We start from the raw sequence: 20,310 nt of genomic DNA on the forward strand, positions 1-20,310 counted from the left end.
AATGATGAATTTCAGGCTTTGAAGATGTCCGGTTGTTATAACAGCTGCAACAAGAATTTAAACCTGCTAGAACTGAACAGCTATTTTTGTATGGAATAATGAAATCTGCTAATCATAGTATTTTCTTTTGTTGAAAGTGCTGCCAGCTCAGCTTAAAATTGCTGCAGTCCAAATTCCCACTTCTGTAACTTTGTCATCCAGTAGAATTGCATAAATGGGCTAATTTCTTACTTTGGGCAACAGGAGAAAAATATATTTTAAAAGCAGAGAATTAATTCTTTTCTCACCATCTCTCATTGTGGCTCTAATATCCAATCACAGATTGTTTGGATTAACCTACTGTAAGCGTTATTATACTATTAGTAGTCATTTTTTAAAAAATAATACTAATCTTGTTTTTGCAATGACATGGGAGACAAAACTTGTGGTTAGGAGATGGTTAAATCAATGAACAAAGCAGCTGTGGTGAGAATGGCCTTAGGACTGCAGTGCTGGTGAAGAGGGGTCTTAGCCCTTCCCCCACCCCACTGGTGATGTTTTTGTGAATAAAATTGTCCCCCACCCCCCAAAATAATACTTGCTCTGTAGAGATACTAGCAGCTAAGGGGCATAATTTTTATCAGGTGAACAAGATTTCCAGTGCCACAGTGCTAATCTGATTGGTGGCATGCTACAGCTACTATTTTTTAAATTATGATTACATTGCTGGGAGATCTTAATCATAGATCTTGCCAGTCATGCTTAGTTTAGTCCTTATGGTCCCTATCAAGAGGATTTTCATTCAACATTTGAGAACCATGACTAGGTGGAGGAGCTAGGAAGCAGGATGGGTAGCACTGGCCATTCCGTCAAACAGAGTGGGAGGGCAGCTGATTCTAGATGTATTGAATGGGCAGCTAATTATTTAGTTCATAACAGTAGTGTCTTGTATGGTGGTGCAGAGCTGCTTTTCCCAACACCGGCATCTCTGCAGCTTTCCTGAATGGTGCTAGATGGAGTGGGGCAGGGCAGTGGCATGGTCATGGTCATGGCTGGCACACCACACTAGAAGCTACAGATCTATAATGATTGCACTTTTACTGCCAGCGACCAAAGAGGCACATGTGGGATTATCAGGCTCAGATTGAAAAAAAAGTACAGAGGACCTCCTTGGTAGCAGCGCCTGCCCTGTGGAACACCTTCCCATCAGATGTCAAAGAAATAAACAACTATCTGACTTTTAGAAGACATCTGAAGGCAGCCCTGTATTGGGACATTTTTTATGTCTTATGGGGTTGTTTTTTTAAAAAAAATATAATATGGGTGGGGTATAAATAAAAATTATTATTATTATTATTATTATTATTATTATTATTATTATTATTATTATATCTTAATTTGGAGAGGGGGTGTCATGTGCTGCACCACTTCGGTTGATCCTTGGAATGGGAGTGTCAAAATCAATGAAGGTAGCAGAATGTTAGTTCAGGGAAGGCTAGAGAAGCTACTTAGGGAGTCTGCAGGGTTTCACAATTAGGCTCTTACAAGGGTGGTATTCTCTATTAATCAGTGCCATCTACATGGCGTTGTCCATGCATCTACTGCAATTAGTAAGATAACATAATCACACAGGTCATTGCAACTGCTTAGTTGGCCCCTGGGTGGGAGCACTAACCTATGAGCACCTCCCAGGTGTGGCCTCACGTTCTCCAGTGGCAAACATGTGGGAGATTTGCACTGCATGAGCCAACTCAAAGTGCTGGATCGTTAAGAGACCCCAATAGTGTAAAGGAAGGCAATGTTTCATTGGATGGAAGATTATGAAATAATATAATGAAACACTAACCCACATGGAATCTTATATTTATTAGATTGGAATGACATTTGCACAGAATGAACACTTTGTGCCATCCAAACTTACTTTTGTCTTTTCAATCAGTATTTTGTTTGTATTGCAAATACAGCATGTTCAAAGTCTGTATGAATCATGAAAATGTAGCTGCATTCTGCCATTAGAAATATTCTCATTTTCCATGCCTTAGATCTATGAAATCTGGAGTGATGAGTTAGTTTATGTCTGACAACAACAGCAGTTCATTTAAGAGAATTCAGCCAAGGCTTCATCTAACTTTTAGCAATGCTAGGGGATGCAGTTGTCATTTCCTATCAGCCTAAACTATGGTAACTGATGTGAGAAAATGCCATTGCAAGTTTGCTAGAGCATATTGGCATGCAAGTTGTAACACGACTACTTCAGTAGGAAACTTTACAAGCTTTCAGAAATTACAAAATGCATATGGTGCAGTATCATGGGAATATAAACTTGGCACATACTGTCTTTCCAAATTGCTATGGCAAAGACTGTTAACTTTTTTGCTGTTGTGAATTAACAGCTCTGCTTCTCCCAGTCCTTTGGAGGATGAAAGGCTGGGCTATCTCAAAATGAATATTTATCCTGAAACATGACAAGAATAAAAAACAAAATCGTATTTTATTTTTTTGAGAATTGCCTCACATTCAGACAGTCCATCCTCAGCTGGTAATGCTCATCCTATTCATAGGAGGAGGAAGACGGAACTCAAATCCCTGTAATCTTGAGGAGCTGATTAGGGCTCTCGGTGATATTCTTTCTTCCAATTCTATGAATCTATAGCAAGGAAGAGCATGCCACCATTTCAAAAACAATGGCTTTCATTATTTATTTGTTTTAAAAAATGTTTTGCTCATTTTGCTTTGAAAGTCTACCAAGTCTGCTGCAGAATTGAAGGGGGAAGTCTTGCCAATTTCACATTTTTAAAGTTTTATTTGGAAGAATGGTGTGTATAAGTTGAACATGGCATAGCTACAATGCCCAGAAGTTAGAAGGTATTGAATGAATGTTAAAATCAAAACTCTTACAAGGAAGACAAAGGACAAAGAAAAACTTCCACGGTTGTGGTTACAAATATGCATTTTTTTTAAAAAAAAAGTCAGTTTCTAACATAACTCTACAGTTTCTGCAATCCAATTGCAGCTTCCCTTCAAAAGAAAATAGCAGAGGGGGCAGGGATGCATCAAGATTGCAGCTTGTAGGGAGTTTAATTTCCCCATCATGCTCGTTCCCCCTCCCCAAATGGCAGTTTTTTTAAAGCAAAAAGGTTACGTTAAATGCATACATGTATTTAACATAGCACCTAGTTTCTCCCTTACAGTGCAACCCAACGCATGTCTACTTGAAATTAGATCCATTGAGTTTGGTGGACTTTACTTCCATGGATAGTCTGTATAGCTTTAAACTGGATTATACCACTAGTGCTGTCAGAGGTAATCTGCAGCCTCCTTCAGAAGTGGCCTGCATCCATTTCATAATTGAAAAAGTGTTTCCAACCCTCTGCAGAAGCCCCTTAAATCTCAGCTGTTGATGCTGATAGTGTGATAGACGGTAATGTAATGCCTCATTTGTTACCACTGATGCAGCTCCTCCGAAGAACTCTCTTTCCTGAACCTCATCAACACAGATTGCTGGATTTATAAATACAATGTGGCAAGCAATATGTTCTCCATAAGTTACATTATGAATGTTGACAATCCTGCATTCAAGCAAATACTTAGGTTTGTTTTCTATGAAACCCAGTAGCCGGTAATGTTGACATATGAGGTGGAAACAGTAAACTCCCAGTCAACAAATCCACTCTCCATTAGAGAGCTTGATAAAACATATTTTATCTCTGCTTGCAATAAGTCACACACACACACCCTTGTCTGGCAAAGGTTTTTTAAAGTCTTCCTACTTCATAAACATGGTTGGTCCTGCTGTGGCTCAAAAAAGGCACACAAAATTTACCTTCTCTCTGGTTCTCTTTAAGCCTGTCAGGCTCATGGACATCATCCAAATGATCCCATGTTAAAATGTTTTTGTTTGTTATTTAATGTATTGCATTTATATCCTACCCTCTTCTGCAAGGAGATCAGGGTGGTGTATACGGTTCTCTGTTCCTCATTTATTTCCCCATGACTCTTTGATGTAGGTTAGGCTGAGAGGCAGTTACTGGCCCAAGATCAATCAGTGAAATTAATGGCCAAGTGGGAATTTGAACCCTGTGGTTTCTAATGTTCTAGCCTGTCGCTCTAACCACTAGATGACAAGCGTGCTCTGTTCTAAAGTCAATATTGGCTCTTCCCATGTCCCTCCAGTGTGAGATCATTTTGCAAGCACTATACCTTAGTGTCATATTTCCTTAGTGGAAGTGTTGAACAGGAGACATTTAATTAGTAAGCAGGAAACTTTTTATCTTAGACATCATACAGAATTTGAGGGAACAAGCAGGCAGCAAAGACCAGGAAGTTAAGTATCACTTTGGATGTGTTCCTCAGAATTCAGCAAATGCATGTTGAAACCATTTCCACCACATTTTAGAATATCTGTCTTCACTTTTATATTCAACATTTCAGTGACACATTTGCTCCATGGACTAGAATTAGCTATACTCCTCCTCCTTTGGTTCAGCTGAATTTTATATTGGGCTGTTAAATGGCCAGAAGGTGTGGGCTGGCTGAATGCTTTATTATTTTATTTCAGAGTCCACTTGACCATTCTTGAAATGGACCATTGGCTAGCCTTAGGCTTTCAGTTCATGGATTCTTAAGAACACATTGCTTTAAATTTTGTAAGTCAAGCAACATAGGGCAGCTGTGTATGTTTAAATCCTTTTATTTTCCTTCAGGGATTTGGCTGATTTTTAGGACGCCTTATTTAGCCAGAAGGTATAGTAAAGCTCACTAGGGAGATTCCAGCTGGGGCTGAAAATCCGGCACAGTTTGTTCCACATGAACATAATTTAACATTTTCCAAAAAAAAAAAGGTATGGATTTGTGAAAGTAGTGATAATGCTTTGTATTATCTGTCTCCCCCCTCTCTCACTTAAATCTGGATATACCATACACCCCATATATAAAATTGAACTCAGGAGTCTTAGCACACTTCTTCTTGACTAACTGGACCTCCAGATTTGCAAAGAGAACAACTGAGAACTCAAGAGCCAGATTCCTCAGTCTCTTGTTCTGATCACGCTATCCCATAATCTTACCCTAGTAGGGTAACCATGTGTACTGCTTTACAGATGACAGTCCCCAATGTGAAGGACTTGGGAGCCGTTCTCTTTTGGAATGAGTTTTCTGAAACGATGTGCAGTCCACGTCTGATTTAAAGATAAAGAATCATAAGAAGGCAGAGCAGGAGCCTTGGAGCTCTGAGTCAGTGCTTAACACCTGTACAGCAGACTGAATAAGCAAGATCGCCTGGTGACAGCCTTCCTTGCTATGCTGAGATGTCAGACTCTCAAACCTTTATTGACATATGTACACTACTCCAGTAGGGTTCAATGGGGGTGAATTGCTGATTGCTGGGTGCTTGGGAACTGCAGCACAAGAGCTGCTTTCTTTAAGAATCAGCTGCATGGCCCACTTCCCCATAGGGAAGCCAGTTGCACAACAAGGTTGGATTCGCTGCCCTAACAGATTACAGGCAGTCAGTTCAACCTGACTTTCTGCAGGGATCATCTGTGCAACTGAAACAGTCATATCCCAGCCTGGTTCACACCTCATGGCACATACAACATTAGATTTGAGGCAGGTGGCCATGGTTTGAGGGAGCCAAATCAGGAATTTTGCCAGGCCTATGGCTTGGAGATTCCCCACCCCTGCCACACACCATACAAACTATGCCTCCATTTTAAAAAAGAGACTGATTCTAGTACAGTGGTGCCTCGCAAGACGAAATTAATCCGTTCCGCGAGCCTCTTCGTCTAGCGGTTTTTTCGTCTTGCGAAGCAACCCTATTAGCGGCTTAGCGGATTAGCGCTATTAGCGGTTTAGCGGCTATTAAAGGCTTAGCGGATTAGCGGCTAAAAGGCTATTAGCGGCTATTAAAGGCTTAGCGGATTAGCGGCTAAAAGGCTATTAGCGGCTTAGTGGCTTTTTTTTTTTTTCCTTTCTTTTTTCTTTTCTAATCGTCTATTCTTACTTAATGTTTTTCTGTAATGTGTATTGTTTTTCTTGGAGGGGTTTTTCCCCTTTTTCTTTGGTTGTGTATGATGAAGAAAATATAATAAAAAGTATTTATATACAAGAAAAAGGGGGGAAGCGGGGGAAAATTGGAACACTTGCAAGACGTTTTCGTCTTGCAAAGCAAGCCCATAGGGAAAATCATCTTGCGAAGCATCTCAAAAACGGAAAACCCTTTCGTCTAGCGGGTTTTGCGTCTTGCGAGGCATTCGTCTTGCGGGGCACCACTGTAATGCTTACCGCTTGTATTTTTGGTGCAAGGTCCTTCATTGGATTTTCCTGCAGCTTTCTCATGCAAGAAGCCTAGAACTAATAGTCCTCAGCAAGAAAATGTTTGAAAAAGCAGAATCATGGAGAAAAATTGATATTTTTGGCTGTTTTAGCATGTGAAAACATAGAACGCTCATTATTAAACACAGTGTTTGAGCCAAACTAAATCTGATGTTAAATTCATATTTGCCTTTATATGCGTGTTTTTTAAAATGCCCACAGCCATTGGGGGGGCAGGTCTGTTGAGCATTTGGGTTATTGCAGCAGGTGAGGAAGAGGAATATAACCCTTTCTTCTTTTGTTGGGTTCCTGACAAAAATCACTCCTTTGAAACTGCTATTTATAATGGGTGGAAATTGCTCCTTGGTATGTTCTTTAAAATGGGTTAAGTAAAGCAGCAGCTCCATCTGCTGATAGTTTCTATAATTAGTATTCAATTAACTCTAAAGTAGATTCAATGAAGCCTTTCCCCACTTTTCTAATCTCCCTCCTTCCACTAAACAAAATCCCTCTGCACCTCAATCTCCCATAGAAATGTGAACTAATTTCATTTGAAACAAAGCCTTTCCCATCTCAAAGCATTGAGAAGCCTTTTTCTTCTTCAGATATTATGGTAAAGGGACCCCTGACCATTAGGTCCAGTCACGGATGACTCTGGGGTTGTGGCGCTCATCTCGCTTTACTGGCCAAGGGAGCCGGCGTACAGCTTTCGGGTCATGTGGCCAGCATGACTAAGCCGCTTCTGGCAAGCCAGAGTAGCACACAGAAACGCCGTTTACCTTCCCGCCAGAGTGGTACCTATTTATCTACTTGCACTTTGACGTGCTTTCGGACTGCTAGGTTGGCAGGAGCTGGGACACAGCAATGGGAGCTCACCCCATCGTGGGGATTCGAACTGCCGACCTTCTGATCAGCAAGCCCTAGGCTCTGTGGTTTAGACCACAGCGCCTCCACGACCCCATATAGATAGATATAGATAGCTAGGTAGACAGACAGACAGATAGATATGAAACATGTATTATAGGAAACCAATCCAGAGATGCTTGTGTAATGCAACTGTTAATTACCAGCTGCACTGGCTCATAATGGTGATGCTTATGATTTGCCCCTATCTGCGTATGTTGGCAGCTCTAGGCTGTAAAAAACTAAAAGCTGTTAGGCCTGCAAATGGCCATTAAGATCCCTTCTACACTCCCTCACCTTCCCACCATAAGCTCCAGTTACATCAAATGCCGTGTTTCATGTACATCACCAGCAGCTGGAGCATAAAAGGCTATTTAAATACATGCTGCCTATTAATAAAGACTGTAATGTTTACGGCACATTGTAAAGTTTATGCAGCGGGCAGCAAGAACAACACAATGCAAAGAGATCTAGAAGATCTAAGTGATTTCTGAAAGAAGCCAGAAAACTGAATTGTGCATAATAGAGTTAATAGAGTTAATTGGTGGTGCCACTGGTTACCAACACATTTCTGTGTATTTCAAGTTAAGAGGCCTAAATCTGCAAGGCATCATTTACTATTTTGTAGCAAATGCTGATGTTTGGTAAAAGTAGTGTCAGAAAGGATGTCAACTGTCAATGCTTAGAGTATTAAAGTTTTAACAAAATGTCAGAGAAAATTGTTGGGAGAGGGGAGGGGAACCTGGTTAATCCATAGAAATCTGTCATAAAGATTGCTTTGTAAGGTTGCTTCAGCATGAATTCTGATGACATATGGGAGCTTAAAATATAATCTAATGATATATCTTCATGGGAGATGTTTATATAACATGATAGCAGCAGAACTGCCATGTCTTGTTAATTTGTTAAGATAATAAAAAGATGTTGTATTTTTGGTACAAATGTGAGGAAAGATGAAAGTAAATGCTGATGAGACCTTGAGCAATAGCATATTTCTTCAATGCACATTTGTGAAAACAGAAAGAGAATTTTTCTTATGTGCTCTGCTCTGCCAAGGACTGGCAGTTGTCTGAATGAAACCCTGCAGAGCTGTTAGATAGTCTTGGGTTATTGCTTTGAGCACTGGAGGATGGCAGACCAGAAATGGGGGATGAGCAGGTGAGAAAATAGTGTAAAATATGGCATTGAATGTCTACGTTGCAATAGAAGGTCAAATATTAGAATGGAGGGGAAATAGGTTCACAAAAATGTTTATTGGAGCCAGCAAGGATCAGAAATTGCATCACCAGGGTACTCCGGTGTGAACTTAAATGAAGAAATTTGATACCGCTCCTGGCATTTAAAATTGGAGATACTGAAACTTACAACAGATACATAAATGCATGAAAAGTGTGCTTTATGGTCTTCAGGATATGGACTGGGGGAGAACTCTGTAGTTTTCACCAACAGGAATTAAAGTCTGACCTCTAAAAAGGAAGGTCTTAGCACTACAGAGAGAGGCCAAGAAGGATAGGAAGAAACTAAAGGAGGCAGTGCTGAGTGCAGTGGCAGGGGATGTAAAAGATCTTAGCTGGGTATATAGATACTTTGCTGGGTGTCTAGATACCTTACCATGTCCATGGAGTATTCCCTAAGGCCTAGCTGATGGAATCATAATCCATTCAACTTCCAGTCCTATGGTGGGAGCTTGGCTTGTTCTGACAAAGTGCAGCATGTGCTCCTCCTAAGCCCAAACCTTATCAGCACTAGGTTTCAGTTGCTGAGCAATGATCCAAACGTGTGTGTGTGTGCACACATACATCCTGTTTGTGTAGGGTGGGAGGCAGGCTTGTAATAAATTAGAAGTTGCCAAAAAGGCTATTTGTCATTCTAGCAATAAGCTTTTTCCTCTTTCCAGAAAGAACTTCCTCTTCTGAAATTACGGGAGATGAAGAATGGCATAGAGATGGTGTAATATATCTCCAGAATTGATAGACAAAAATGCAAATGTGCTTATCATGAAAGGCTAAAAGACAAAGTTTCAGTTGGTTTATGAATCCAAGGCATTAATAACAATCCTATTTCATAGCAATCACAGTAAGGTATATTGATCCATAGCTGGATAAATATGACAAGTTTTTGACAGGCACCCTCAAGTATTTAGGTGTAAACCTAAAACAGAGTTACCGTATATTATGTGGACAAAAAATATATATATTCAAATATCTGGGGCCCCTGCTTCATATTACTATGTAAGCATCCGGCTGCCAGGTCTGCAGTTAAATAAATAAACACATTTTAAGAACCTCATTGCACCTTGATCTGGCCTGCCACTCATTTTGTACATGCTGAGCAAAACAAATCCAGAAGCTGACCCACTAGCTTCCCTTTCTTAGTCTGTCTTCCAGCTTGAAATATCTAAATACTTCTGGAACTGGAACTTCAAAAGTAAACCTTAGATTCCACACTTGGAAAGTAATGTTAGCAATAACCTTTAAGTGGTATAATATAAAAACAGCAGTGCAAACAATTAAATGATTTATTTATTTTTACAGAAGCTCACATGTTCCTTATGACAAGCAAAAGAACTTTATTTTTATAGTATCTAAGAGCTCAGGAATTATTGGGACTGGATAATTTAATTTGCTGAGTGAGAGTTCTGACTAGGTGTCCAAATGCTGTAGGTATGCAGTGAGCTGGAAGGAAAATGCCTTCAACACACAGACAGGTGGCATTTTCACAGCACAAATTATGCCCCAAAGGCTCTCTTGCTGGTTCAAAACTGCTGTTCAAACATTTCTTCTGAGAATATAATTTAGAAAGTGAGAACTGTTAAGCTCCAAATAATGTCTGAGAAGGAAAGCAAATGACAGCATTATTTAGTTCATTTAGATCATTTATTTATTAAATCCATTTATATATCAATCTTAGTTTTTAAAAAATTGCTGAGCAGCTCAGAATAAGAATATAAAATACACAGGTAGACAACAATACAAAATCATAATAAATAATCTCTAGCCTTTAAATAGCAAACAAGATAAAACATTCCCATAGATTGTTAAATTCATTGATCCTAAAGAGCAATCTCAGTAAGATTCAAAGGCCTTGGTAAAGAGGCATGTCTTCAGTATCCAACAGATTTGGAGTATAGGTGATGACAGACATGCCTCCAGATGCTGGGAAATCTACAGAGAGAGGGTCCTCAGCGAAGTTGCCATCCCTTAGCCTTGCTTTGGTGGTACCCTCTACTGATCTCCATGACCAGGTTGGGACATACCAGAAGAGGCACTTCATCAAGTATTTGGTCCCTGCACCATGTGCAGATCATGGAGAATAGGTAACATGCTGCACTAGCTGCCGCCTCCATGGACTCTTCAAGGAGTTAAACTCCCTTGAAGAAGCAGGTGCTGTGGCTACTTCTTCAATGAAGTTGACCCCAATCCAAAACAGGGCATCTACCTATTATCTTGACATCAAAGCAACCCACCAGTAGAGTATTATCTTGTCACAATTCATTTTCAGTTTATTGGCCCTCATTCAGGCCATTAGCACCTCCAGGCCAAGTCATCTCTGCTCATACTGCGTCCAGATCAGAGCATCTGTGAATGACTACCTCCAAAGTGCCTCAGAGGAGATGTATTAGGCAAAACTAGTGTCCTGGGGGGAAAGAGAGTTGTGGGGAAGGTGGGGCCAACAAGGGTGGTGGGAGAAGACCCAAGAGAGAAGGGTCAAATAGCTAGAAAGGGGGAAAGTGGAGTAGGCAGCAAAGGGTAAGGAAGCCCCAAGTTCTGTATGGAGGAAGCAAGCAAGCAAGCAAACAAACAAACAAACAAACAAACACAGCATCTAACAGAGAAGAAAAGAGGGGGCTACAAAAAGGAAAGCTGGTGAAATCCATCTGAGAGCGGGAAAGGTGTTTGCAGTTGCCAATTGTATTTGGGGGGCTTCTTTTCTTATACAGTACATTCCCACAATCTGGCAGGCATTTTTCCAGTGTACAGATAAATCGGTGAAAACTTGGAACTGTGCTGAATGTGGTTTTAAATGATTACTGGAAGATAAACTTCTGCTCAAATAAATTAAGGCTGTGTCCTTTTTCTTCCTTTCTTTTTGTGACCTTAGGTGACAAAATTTAATGAAGTCTCATTAAATTATATAGCAGAGTTGGAAACCTTTATTAGCCTAAAAGCTGCATTTGCTTCCTTCCACTGAAGGAAGAAGACAGAGGCAAAAGTGGGTTAGGCAACAGATGTGACTAGGTCGTACTGCAACCATGTAGAAGCTGGAGATTTCTGCACACGCAGACCTCTCCATCCAAGAAATAGGTATTGTCAGTTCACAGACTTATTTCACCAGGCAAAAGCACTCAGGGAGGATGCAGAACACAGGTAGCGAGGGGTATAGGAAGCCACAGGGTTGTGGCCTGAGGAGGGGAGCATGGCCTAGGGGAAGTACCCTAGATGGAGAGGCCTGGAGGGGCATTATTTGCCTGAGTTTCCCTACTGCTGTGATGCAGTTTCACAAATCTGAGCTCTCCCTGAGAGGAGGCTTCTTATCCATTCTTGGCTAGTTCATTTTAGTCCATCATCCTGATCCAGCAAAGAGAAACCCTATGCAGACATGAGTTTCCACGCTCTACTGTGTTATGCACAGAAAAGCCTGAGATATGACAGGAAGAAAAATCATGTTCCGTAAACCCTGTAAGGTACCTGTGCCACACTATGGATTACTCTTTAGAATATGGATCACCCCAGACTATGCTCTGCTAAACTTTTTTACTTGACTAGGCACGCAGTCACATATTCTTCCTCTGAGTTCCAGCAGTATATGATCAAGTTTCCAACAGTCCCGGGTTTCTTTAGATCATGGCTTAGTATTCTCCAATCATCCCCTAAATCTGAAGCCCTCCTGTGCTAGTTTATTTCATTGTTTTATTATTAATACATTCTGCTGTCGGTACAAGACTCACATACCCAGGCATAAATGAGCCTGTGTGGTGTTCTTTGCATACAAATGTAGTGTGTCATCTTTTGCTTTGAGGCCAAGTTCCTTTTATGTATGTAAAGATATTACGATATTATTGCTGGCTTCTTTTTAATGAATATTTGCATGCAGATATCCTCCTTTTCTAGCCCAGGAGGCAAGATTATGTAACACTCATATGCATATTGACATAATTAAGAGGCTACCACTGAGAGAACTTGGAAGAGTAGGTTAACCTCTTGGAAGAATCTGCTTGCAAAATGCAGGTCTTTATAGGCTGGTACCATACAGGATCTAGAGTTGTTGCCCTATTGTCTCTTGTCATGCTGAGACTTAGATGAACTGCTAAAGGAAGAAATCCATGTATACTATTGAGAACCATTTTGTGAATATGCATAAGAAATCCTTGTGCTCTTTCATGTTACTGCTTAGAGATACCGTACAACAGGTTACTATGTCCAGAAAGGCCAAAATGGAATGTCAGAATGAATTACTTTGTTTACATCTCCTGAAAATTACGGTACTCGTAACTCAGATGGAAATTTATTTTTATTTTTAAATATGAATAGGGCATTTTTCTGAGTACCCCTCATATGGCAACCCTAATACAACATAATTTCATAGTACAATTAAAAGCTCAATAAAAACTTCAGAGATATCTGTCATGTGAAGACTACCTGAAACAAGTAGATTTCCAAGGCTTTTGAAAACACTGTGGTGTGGTAGCCTTCCAGAAATAAGTTGTTATGAAGTTCAAGAGCTGTGAGGTCACCACAGAAAAGAACCTCCCTGAACTAACTGGTGGGCAGACTAGGAGGGCTCTGTTGTTGATTTTAACCTATGGTCAATTTGATATTAACGCTTTAGACAGTCCTTCAGATATATCAAGCCAAATTTGTTAAAAGTTTTAATTATTAAAGCTAGCACTTAGGAAGGCATTGACAAACAGTGCGCTTGCTGTAATGATGGTGTTACATGAGCCAACTTCCATGCCCAAGTGATATTACATGGTTGAGCTGTCAGGACTCTGGCAGCTGTATTTTGAACTAGCTGAAGGAAAGTTCAAATGCAGCCCCAACAGAGAGCACAATACCGTAGATTACAGTACCCAGGCCAGGGCATGACTAGAGCATGGATTACTGTGGCTAAGGCAGACCTCTCCCCAGGAAAGGGGAACAATTGGCATACCAGCCAAAGCTGGTGCAGATTAATGAAACACACTCATGTTACGGCACATGTGCCAAAACCCAAGTTGCGAGAATACAGTGTTGGTGAACAGAGTGGAAATTCCCCATAGGCATATTGTACATTTCCCTTTCAACAAAGGAAATTAGTAACTTTACATTGTGGGCATTATGTTTGGGAATTATGCTTTATTCCTTGCAACTTATATTTGTGATATAACTGTAGAATAATTGAACAAAGTTGAACACTAATGCAATTTCACTGCCAGCATTATTGGAGTTGCCAGATGTTATTGACTTCTTCTATTCATGGTTCTAATTCACTACTACGTTAGCCTGCCAAGCAAGTGAAATGTGGGGATAAGGGTTAGATGTTACATATTAGTGTGCTTGTGCGAAAAGCTTGACTTAGAAGGTATTGTTGTGCCTCATTTCACTGGTTATGTTTCATTAATCTTTTAATTTTGTACTGAAAGCTAGAATGAAAATTTGGGGGTTTCTGGCATATCCAGGCACATACATTTCTGTTGTCTTTTCAGTGCCAAAATGGCACTGCTAAGATTGTTCATAACCATCATCTTTTGTAAATAATGCCACTTCTCTTCCCCCAACCCTCTTTTATTTATTGATTTTTGCCAAATTGGGTTTATTGTTTGTTTGTTGTTTTGATTTGACCTCTTATTTTGGATTTCAGTTTCCTTCAGAGTAGAAGTCAAAATTGTTAAACAGCCTGCAGAGACTATAAGTAGCATGTCCAGGTTTAACTGAGTACAACAGCACTTGATGATATTTTGTATGGCACAATAAGCACCTTTGATGGGCCATTTCTGCATTCACATAGTATACCATAGCATCTGATATTGAGCAGGGATGGAAAACATCCTTGGGTAGAGATTTGGATCAGGGACTACATAGCTTTGTTGCTCTGCTGCAGCAAATAATGGTGTTATCAGAACGATGAAAAGGGAATTTCAAATGGTGTTTTGAAGAGTGCTGCAGGTGCTGCAGACATTGCTAAAATTCTCTTGTTGTAGTAGCTTGATCTGGGTCATGAAGATTAGGATTGTTTTCTTTGGATTTGTGAAATAGCATAGGTTACCTGGGATAGTAGTCAGTACCGTACAGAAGAATGAATTATTATGTCCAGGTGTGAAACAGGGTGAACAAATTATAAGCCCAGGAAGAATAGCTTGGTCAGCCCAACCTACAATTTTAATAACCAATTACCACTGAAGCAAACAAGAAAATCTGGGGCACTTTTATAAACGATACATAGAATTTGCAATAAATTGCATTCGCTTCACTTTTTAGTGAAAGAGAGATGCAATGGCAGACTTCAGGTTTCAGTATGTCTACAATCTATTCTGTAACATTCCACAAACAACTGGTGTCTGCATTTTAGATTTTGTGTGAATTTTTCACTTGAGTGATGGCATTTAGCTTTTGTGGTATATTTGTGGGAATGTTCAGGTGTCAGTGGTAAGCCTTTCAGAAAAATGAGTAATATATAAATATCAAATCTTTCTGTTCCAAAACACCAGATAATCCCAGGAAGTACAGAAGTATGTGTACGTTGTCGAATCATAAGAATACATGAAGAGCTCTGCTGGATCAGATTAAAGGCGAATCTAGCCCAACCCCTTTCTCACAGTGGCTAACCAGATGCTTATGGGCAGCTCACAGCAACAGCATGTAGGAATAGTAGCCTCTTGCTGTTATTCCCCATCCCCAGCAACTGTGTTCAGAGGCTGGGTGCATCTGATTCTGGAAGCAGCATATGGCTATGAAGACTAGTAGCCACTGATAGCCTCCATTAATTTGTCTAATCCAGGCACAGGCAAACTCGGCCCTCCAGATGTTTTGGGACTACAACTCCCATCATCCCTAGCTAACAGAACCAGTGATCAGGGATGGTGGGAGTTGTAGTCCCAAAATATCTGGAGGACCAAGTTTGCCTATGCCTGGTCTAATTTATTATTTATTAAATTGGGGAGGGCTGCGGGGATTATGGAGAAATGGTTAGGGGTGCCCTTAAAGAAATCCTACCACATGACTCTCGCCAATTGTATCTAAGCCATAATCCCATTTCACCTTGCTAAGGACTGTAGCTGTTGGGGGAGAGGGCCTACATCACAAAAATTAAGGGTTTCCAACCCCACCTTTCCATACTAATGATTTTTTAAGCACTCGAACAGAAACAATATGTTTCTAAACTTTTTATTTTCGCATCAAAATCTGTTATTCTGTATTCAAAATAAAAAAATTCCTTCCTGTAGCACAGTGTATCTGAAGAAGTGTGCATGCACACGAAAGCTCATACCAAGAACTAACTTAGTTGGTCTTTAAGGTGCTACAGGAAGGAATTTTTTTATTTTGACTATGGCAGACCAACACGGCTACCCATCTGTAACTGTTATTCTGTATGTTGAATTAATTTTGCAAATTTTGATCATTTTTGGTTTACAAGTGTATGCTTTTTTAATTATTTTTAATTATTTCTCAGAGATAATATTTTCCATGCGGTACGGGCCACATTTACCAGATGAGGGACTTATATTCATAGGTACAATGATATTACAAAAGAGCAGAGCCTAGTAAGGACATACCCATATCGAATCCAGATTAACACTAGAGAGCATTTGAGGGTGTCCTTCTCTCACAGAGTGCCTGTCCCTATGACAAAACATTCCTAAATAAATTTAGTGCTGCCCTGAGATGTGAATGTTTCAGAAATAAGACTTGTTAAATACCCTTTGCAGATGCTTTCTCGGGGATATATTAAAATTTGGGGATCCACATGTTTCAAGAAATTAGGATATTGGAAGATTCAGAGGTCTAATCATGACACCATCACCAATTATTGGGCTGTGTCTAATTTTAGGCTAGAACTGTTGTATTTATCTCCTTCATACAATTGGATCACACATGCACTAGAAGTTATGCACTTGTCCCCGGTGGTGGTGCTTCCTTACTGTTCTCAGCATGTACATTAAAACAGTATATATATTTGTGTATCTGAAAGTACAGAAAAATCAGGTAATGGATCTTGAAATGCAATAGAGTTGGTTTTCTACAGCACATTAGTTTTTCAGTCTTTCAGTCTTTAAGAAGAAAGTAAACATAATATGACACAAATCCAGTGAAAATGTTACAGTCAAGCGGAACACATGTCCACCAGTTTAGAGAAGGATTAAATATAATGACCCAGTTAATCCTTAAGAAATGAATGATTCATTCACTGAATTTTGTTCAGATGAAAATTCTGCAGCCTGTGTATTAAAACAGTTCTTATTCAGACCTCTGTTGGGTGGCAATGGGGAAATCCAGTTCATTATCGATAAGAGAGAACTGATGCCTTGATAAAACTACTGTGGTTGTGTGCATGTGTTTATGTATGGCCTAATAAAAGAAGTTGGACATTGAATTGCCAACTCAATCTTCAGTCAAACATTTCCTCAGATTGAAACCATTTTCACCGATATCAGTGAAGCTAGATTCTGTATAAATGTATTTAGGATTATATTTGTATTTGATGCATTTTTTCTGTATGTTCTTCTATAACTTGCAGGACCTGTGGCCATGCTTTCTCCCCCTGCAAACCCCCCTGCTCCCACTTGCACCTCTCCCACTGCCCTCCTCCCCACCTTAGGCCAGAAGTGGGGCACTGTTTTGGTTCTGTGGGCTGGATCCTTATCAGGATCTGCCTTGCAGTTCAAATTCAACAACTGACATCATGCTTTGAACTCTTGAAGTTGGAATTTCAATGCACCTTCTTTTCACCTTCCTTTTAGCAGCATGTTGACGCCTGTGGTGTGTTTTGAAGCTGCCCCCCCCCCAGTCCTTCTTCCTTCTTCTTGTGCTCTGCCTCACACATCACCTCTGCCTCCTCAACGGGTCACCTTTCTTCCTCTGCCCTCACTACCTCCTCCGCCCCAGGCTTAGTCTTTACTGTCATGTTCTCGTAATTGTCATTCTACTGTAGTGTGCCATCTGTGGTCAGCCACGTAGATTGCACCATGATAACAAGGTTACACAAATATATATTGGAGATATAGTCAAAAAGCTCTGCAGGATGCAAACAAAAATTGTTTGGAGATTTTAAACAGGAAACAGAAAGAAATATTAAACATGTGGTCTGTGCTCACCTTTGATGGAAACAGAATGAAAGAATGATGTCACTAATCAGTGCTTCCAGCTGCCTTTGAGAAGCAATCATATGGTTAACTCAGTAGGAAACAGCATGTTGGTGTCCGCTTTTTCCAGCGAAAGCAAAGAGTGAATGCTGCAGGCAACAAGGAACAATAGTGGAAATAAAGTTCAAGGACATCATCATGTTTACCCCTGATTTAAGCTCCATTTTTCATGCTACCAAAATAACTTCTTCTTTTTTTAAAAAAATGAAAAATGTTTCCAGAGATGCTAATAGCTGCATAAGAGCATGAAAACATAAATTTTTGAAGTATGAAATATTTCTCAGGCTTCGGTATAGAATTAAGTCTGTGATAGCAATGAGGGAAGTAAAAGCAATTAAGGCTGCAGTTCTCTACCCGTTCACCAGAGATTAAGTTTACTGGATTCAGTGGGGTTTACCTCTGAGCAGACATGGATAGGATTGTGCTGTAAATGGCTCAGAAGTGCCTGTAAATAGTTATTAGCACTGTATCCAAAGCTATCTGTGTGCGAGATTCCACTCACACAAGAATTCACCTTCATTTCCTCCCCCTGCCCTCCTCTACCCTGCATCTCCCCACACACTTTCAAACTCTATGGGGGGTGGGGTTTGTGGACCCATCAGGGCAGATTTTGGGAGTGCAGTGGGGGAAAGAAAGGGGGGCTCTGTTTCTAGTCTGTTTTATTTGCTTGCTTACTACGAATCACAAGAGTCTATTTCTAGGAAATCAATATGTCTTTGATTATTTCCCAAAGTATATTCATTGGATTGCGGTGGAACTTAAACTGCACTTGAGCATAACTAATTTAAATTCTTCATTTTTAGCTAAATAGCATCCTTAAATGGCTAAATAGACCCCTGTTGGGTCTGCAGGCTACAGAACTCATGAATCAGATAAGAGGAATCAGAGTCAGATCTGTATATCTAAAACTGGAGGATCACGTTGATACTCCTCTGCCAAGCCTTTGATTTTTCTCTCAATTGCCGCTTGTCATTTCCTGCATCAGTCCCACAGTTTCTTTGCTGGTGTCATCAACAAGCTGCACAAGTGACATTCCTTTTCCATTCAGGCACTTTGGCTGCAGGGGGTTGCAGTCCAGTAATGGTGAGAGGCAGTTTAGCATGATCGTTGAGCTGGTGCGGTGTTCCTGGTCGCCACACACCCAGCAGTCATGAGCTCTGACTCAGAAAAGTCTGTTTAGCACATGCTGTAAGTACTGGAAAGGCAGACTTGAAGAAGCAAGTGCAGCCTCGGAGGAATGAGAAGAAATATCTCATTTGCAGCCCAACAGCCCTGCCGTAAATCTTCCTCACTTTCCATGATTACTCCCTGACATTCTTTCTAAGCACATTGAAAGAAATGTGATACTTGTTTGAAAAAAGGAGTTTTAACTTTTAAGAGTGTTTTTTTTTTAAAAAAGGAGATGATTATTAGATATGTATATAATAATCAAAGCTCTAAACAGCTGCTATGGTTGTACAAACTGGGTATAAGAGGATTAAATTAGCGCAAAATAGAAATGAAGATTTCATTTTTGTTAAATCTGTCTTTCACCTGGTACTTCTGGATTCCTCTGTCAAAAATCTGAATCTGTCAGCTACTAGGCTAAGCTCATCAGTTTAGGCTATAAAGTAGTAGTTATTTCTCTTATTTATTTGTCTCAGGATTTTTAACCCATTTTCCCACTCCTTCATAAGTTTTTAAAACAACAAAACAATATATCAAGTGAAAACAACAAAAGTGTGAGGTGGTATGGGGTGAGGATAGACAGTCTTCTAGCTGCTCTCAAGGTACCATAACAAAAAAGTCCCTTTCTCTATTCTTACCAAGCTGTTTCTGATTCCTGTTCCTAAGTGGCTTCTGTTTCACTTGTCCCAGATTAAATCAAGGCCAGTTGAAATGTACAAAGTATGCATAGCAGAAGTGCTCAATGTATTTGAACTTTGTAAATATTTATCTCGAATAAGAATAAACCGAAGTAAAATGACTGGATTATTCTTGCAGCAGATGTGCTACTGCAAGTGTTCCATGTCCTAAAGCTTTCCTCCTTTTTTATTTACAGATGGCTACACAACAGATGATATTGAATTTTACTGGCGTGGGGGTGATAATGCAGTTACAGGAGTGAGAAAGATTGAACTGCCGCAATTCTCCATTGTGGACTATGAACTTATCACCAAGAAAGTTGCTTTCTCGACAGGTTTGTGAAGGGGTGCCACAAAGGAAATGCATCTATCTGCTTGCTGAAAAGCTTCTCATCAGTTGTTTTGGATAGTACATAATGACTAACTGCATGGATCGTATACAGAATAAACAAATGAGCACTGAATAGGCAAACCAATACAATTTATTCTTCATTAAAATAACTGTGCCGTGTCAGGTGCACTAAACCTGCTGTCCTATGCATGCTTGCCTAGAAGTTAGTCCCATTGAACACAGTACATAAACAAACATATATAGGACTGTGGTGTACATATAATAAATACTTTTGTATTCAGCCAATGTGGGTTGTCGTTGTTTTAAAAGGGTATCAACCTTAATCGACCTGAACGAATAAACTATTTTCTATTTTCTGCAGCAAGCTACTTTTCCCATACACTTTCATTATTAAAATATATGGATGCCCTTTTCTTATGCCTGATGGCACCATATGGAATCATAATTTGATACTAACCCCCCCCCCTTTTTTTTTCAGGGCCAGCCTGCCCATGAGGCGGACTGAGGCAGCTGCCTTGGATGGTGGAATCCCATGGGGTGGTGCCCGTGCCACCACCACTATGGAAGTGAGGAGAAGCAGT

At 40.1% G+C, this 20,310-nt stretch overlaps 1 protein-coding gene across 7 annotated transcripts in view; it reads left to right on the forward strand.

Moving 5' to 3' along the window:
* Positions 1-20,310, forward strand: part of GABRB2 (gamma-aminobutyric acid type A receptor subunit beta2) — a 103,010-nt gene that overhangs the window by 59,845 nt on the left and 22,855 nt on the right. For all 7 annotated transcript variants that reach the window (XM_081184748.1, XM_081184750.1, XM_081184752.1 and 4 more), the window contains exon 7: positions 19,575-19,712. In XM_081184748.1, the coding sequence (XP_081040874.1) occupies positions 19,575-19,712 (138 nt within the window). The remainder of the gene's footprint in view (positions 1-19,574; positions 19,713-20,310) is intronic.

Source organism: Podarcis bocagei (genome assembly GCF_964188305.1).
Source record: "Podarcis bocagei genome assembly, chromosome: 2".
Taxonomy (NCBI): Eukaryota; Metazoa; Chordata; class Lepidosauria; order Squamata; family Lacertidae; genus Podarcis; species Podarcis bocagei.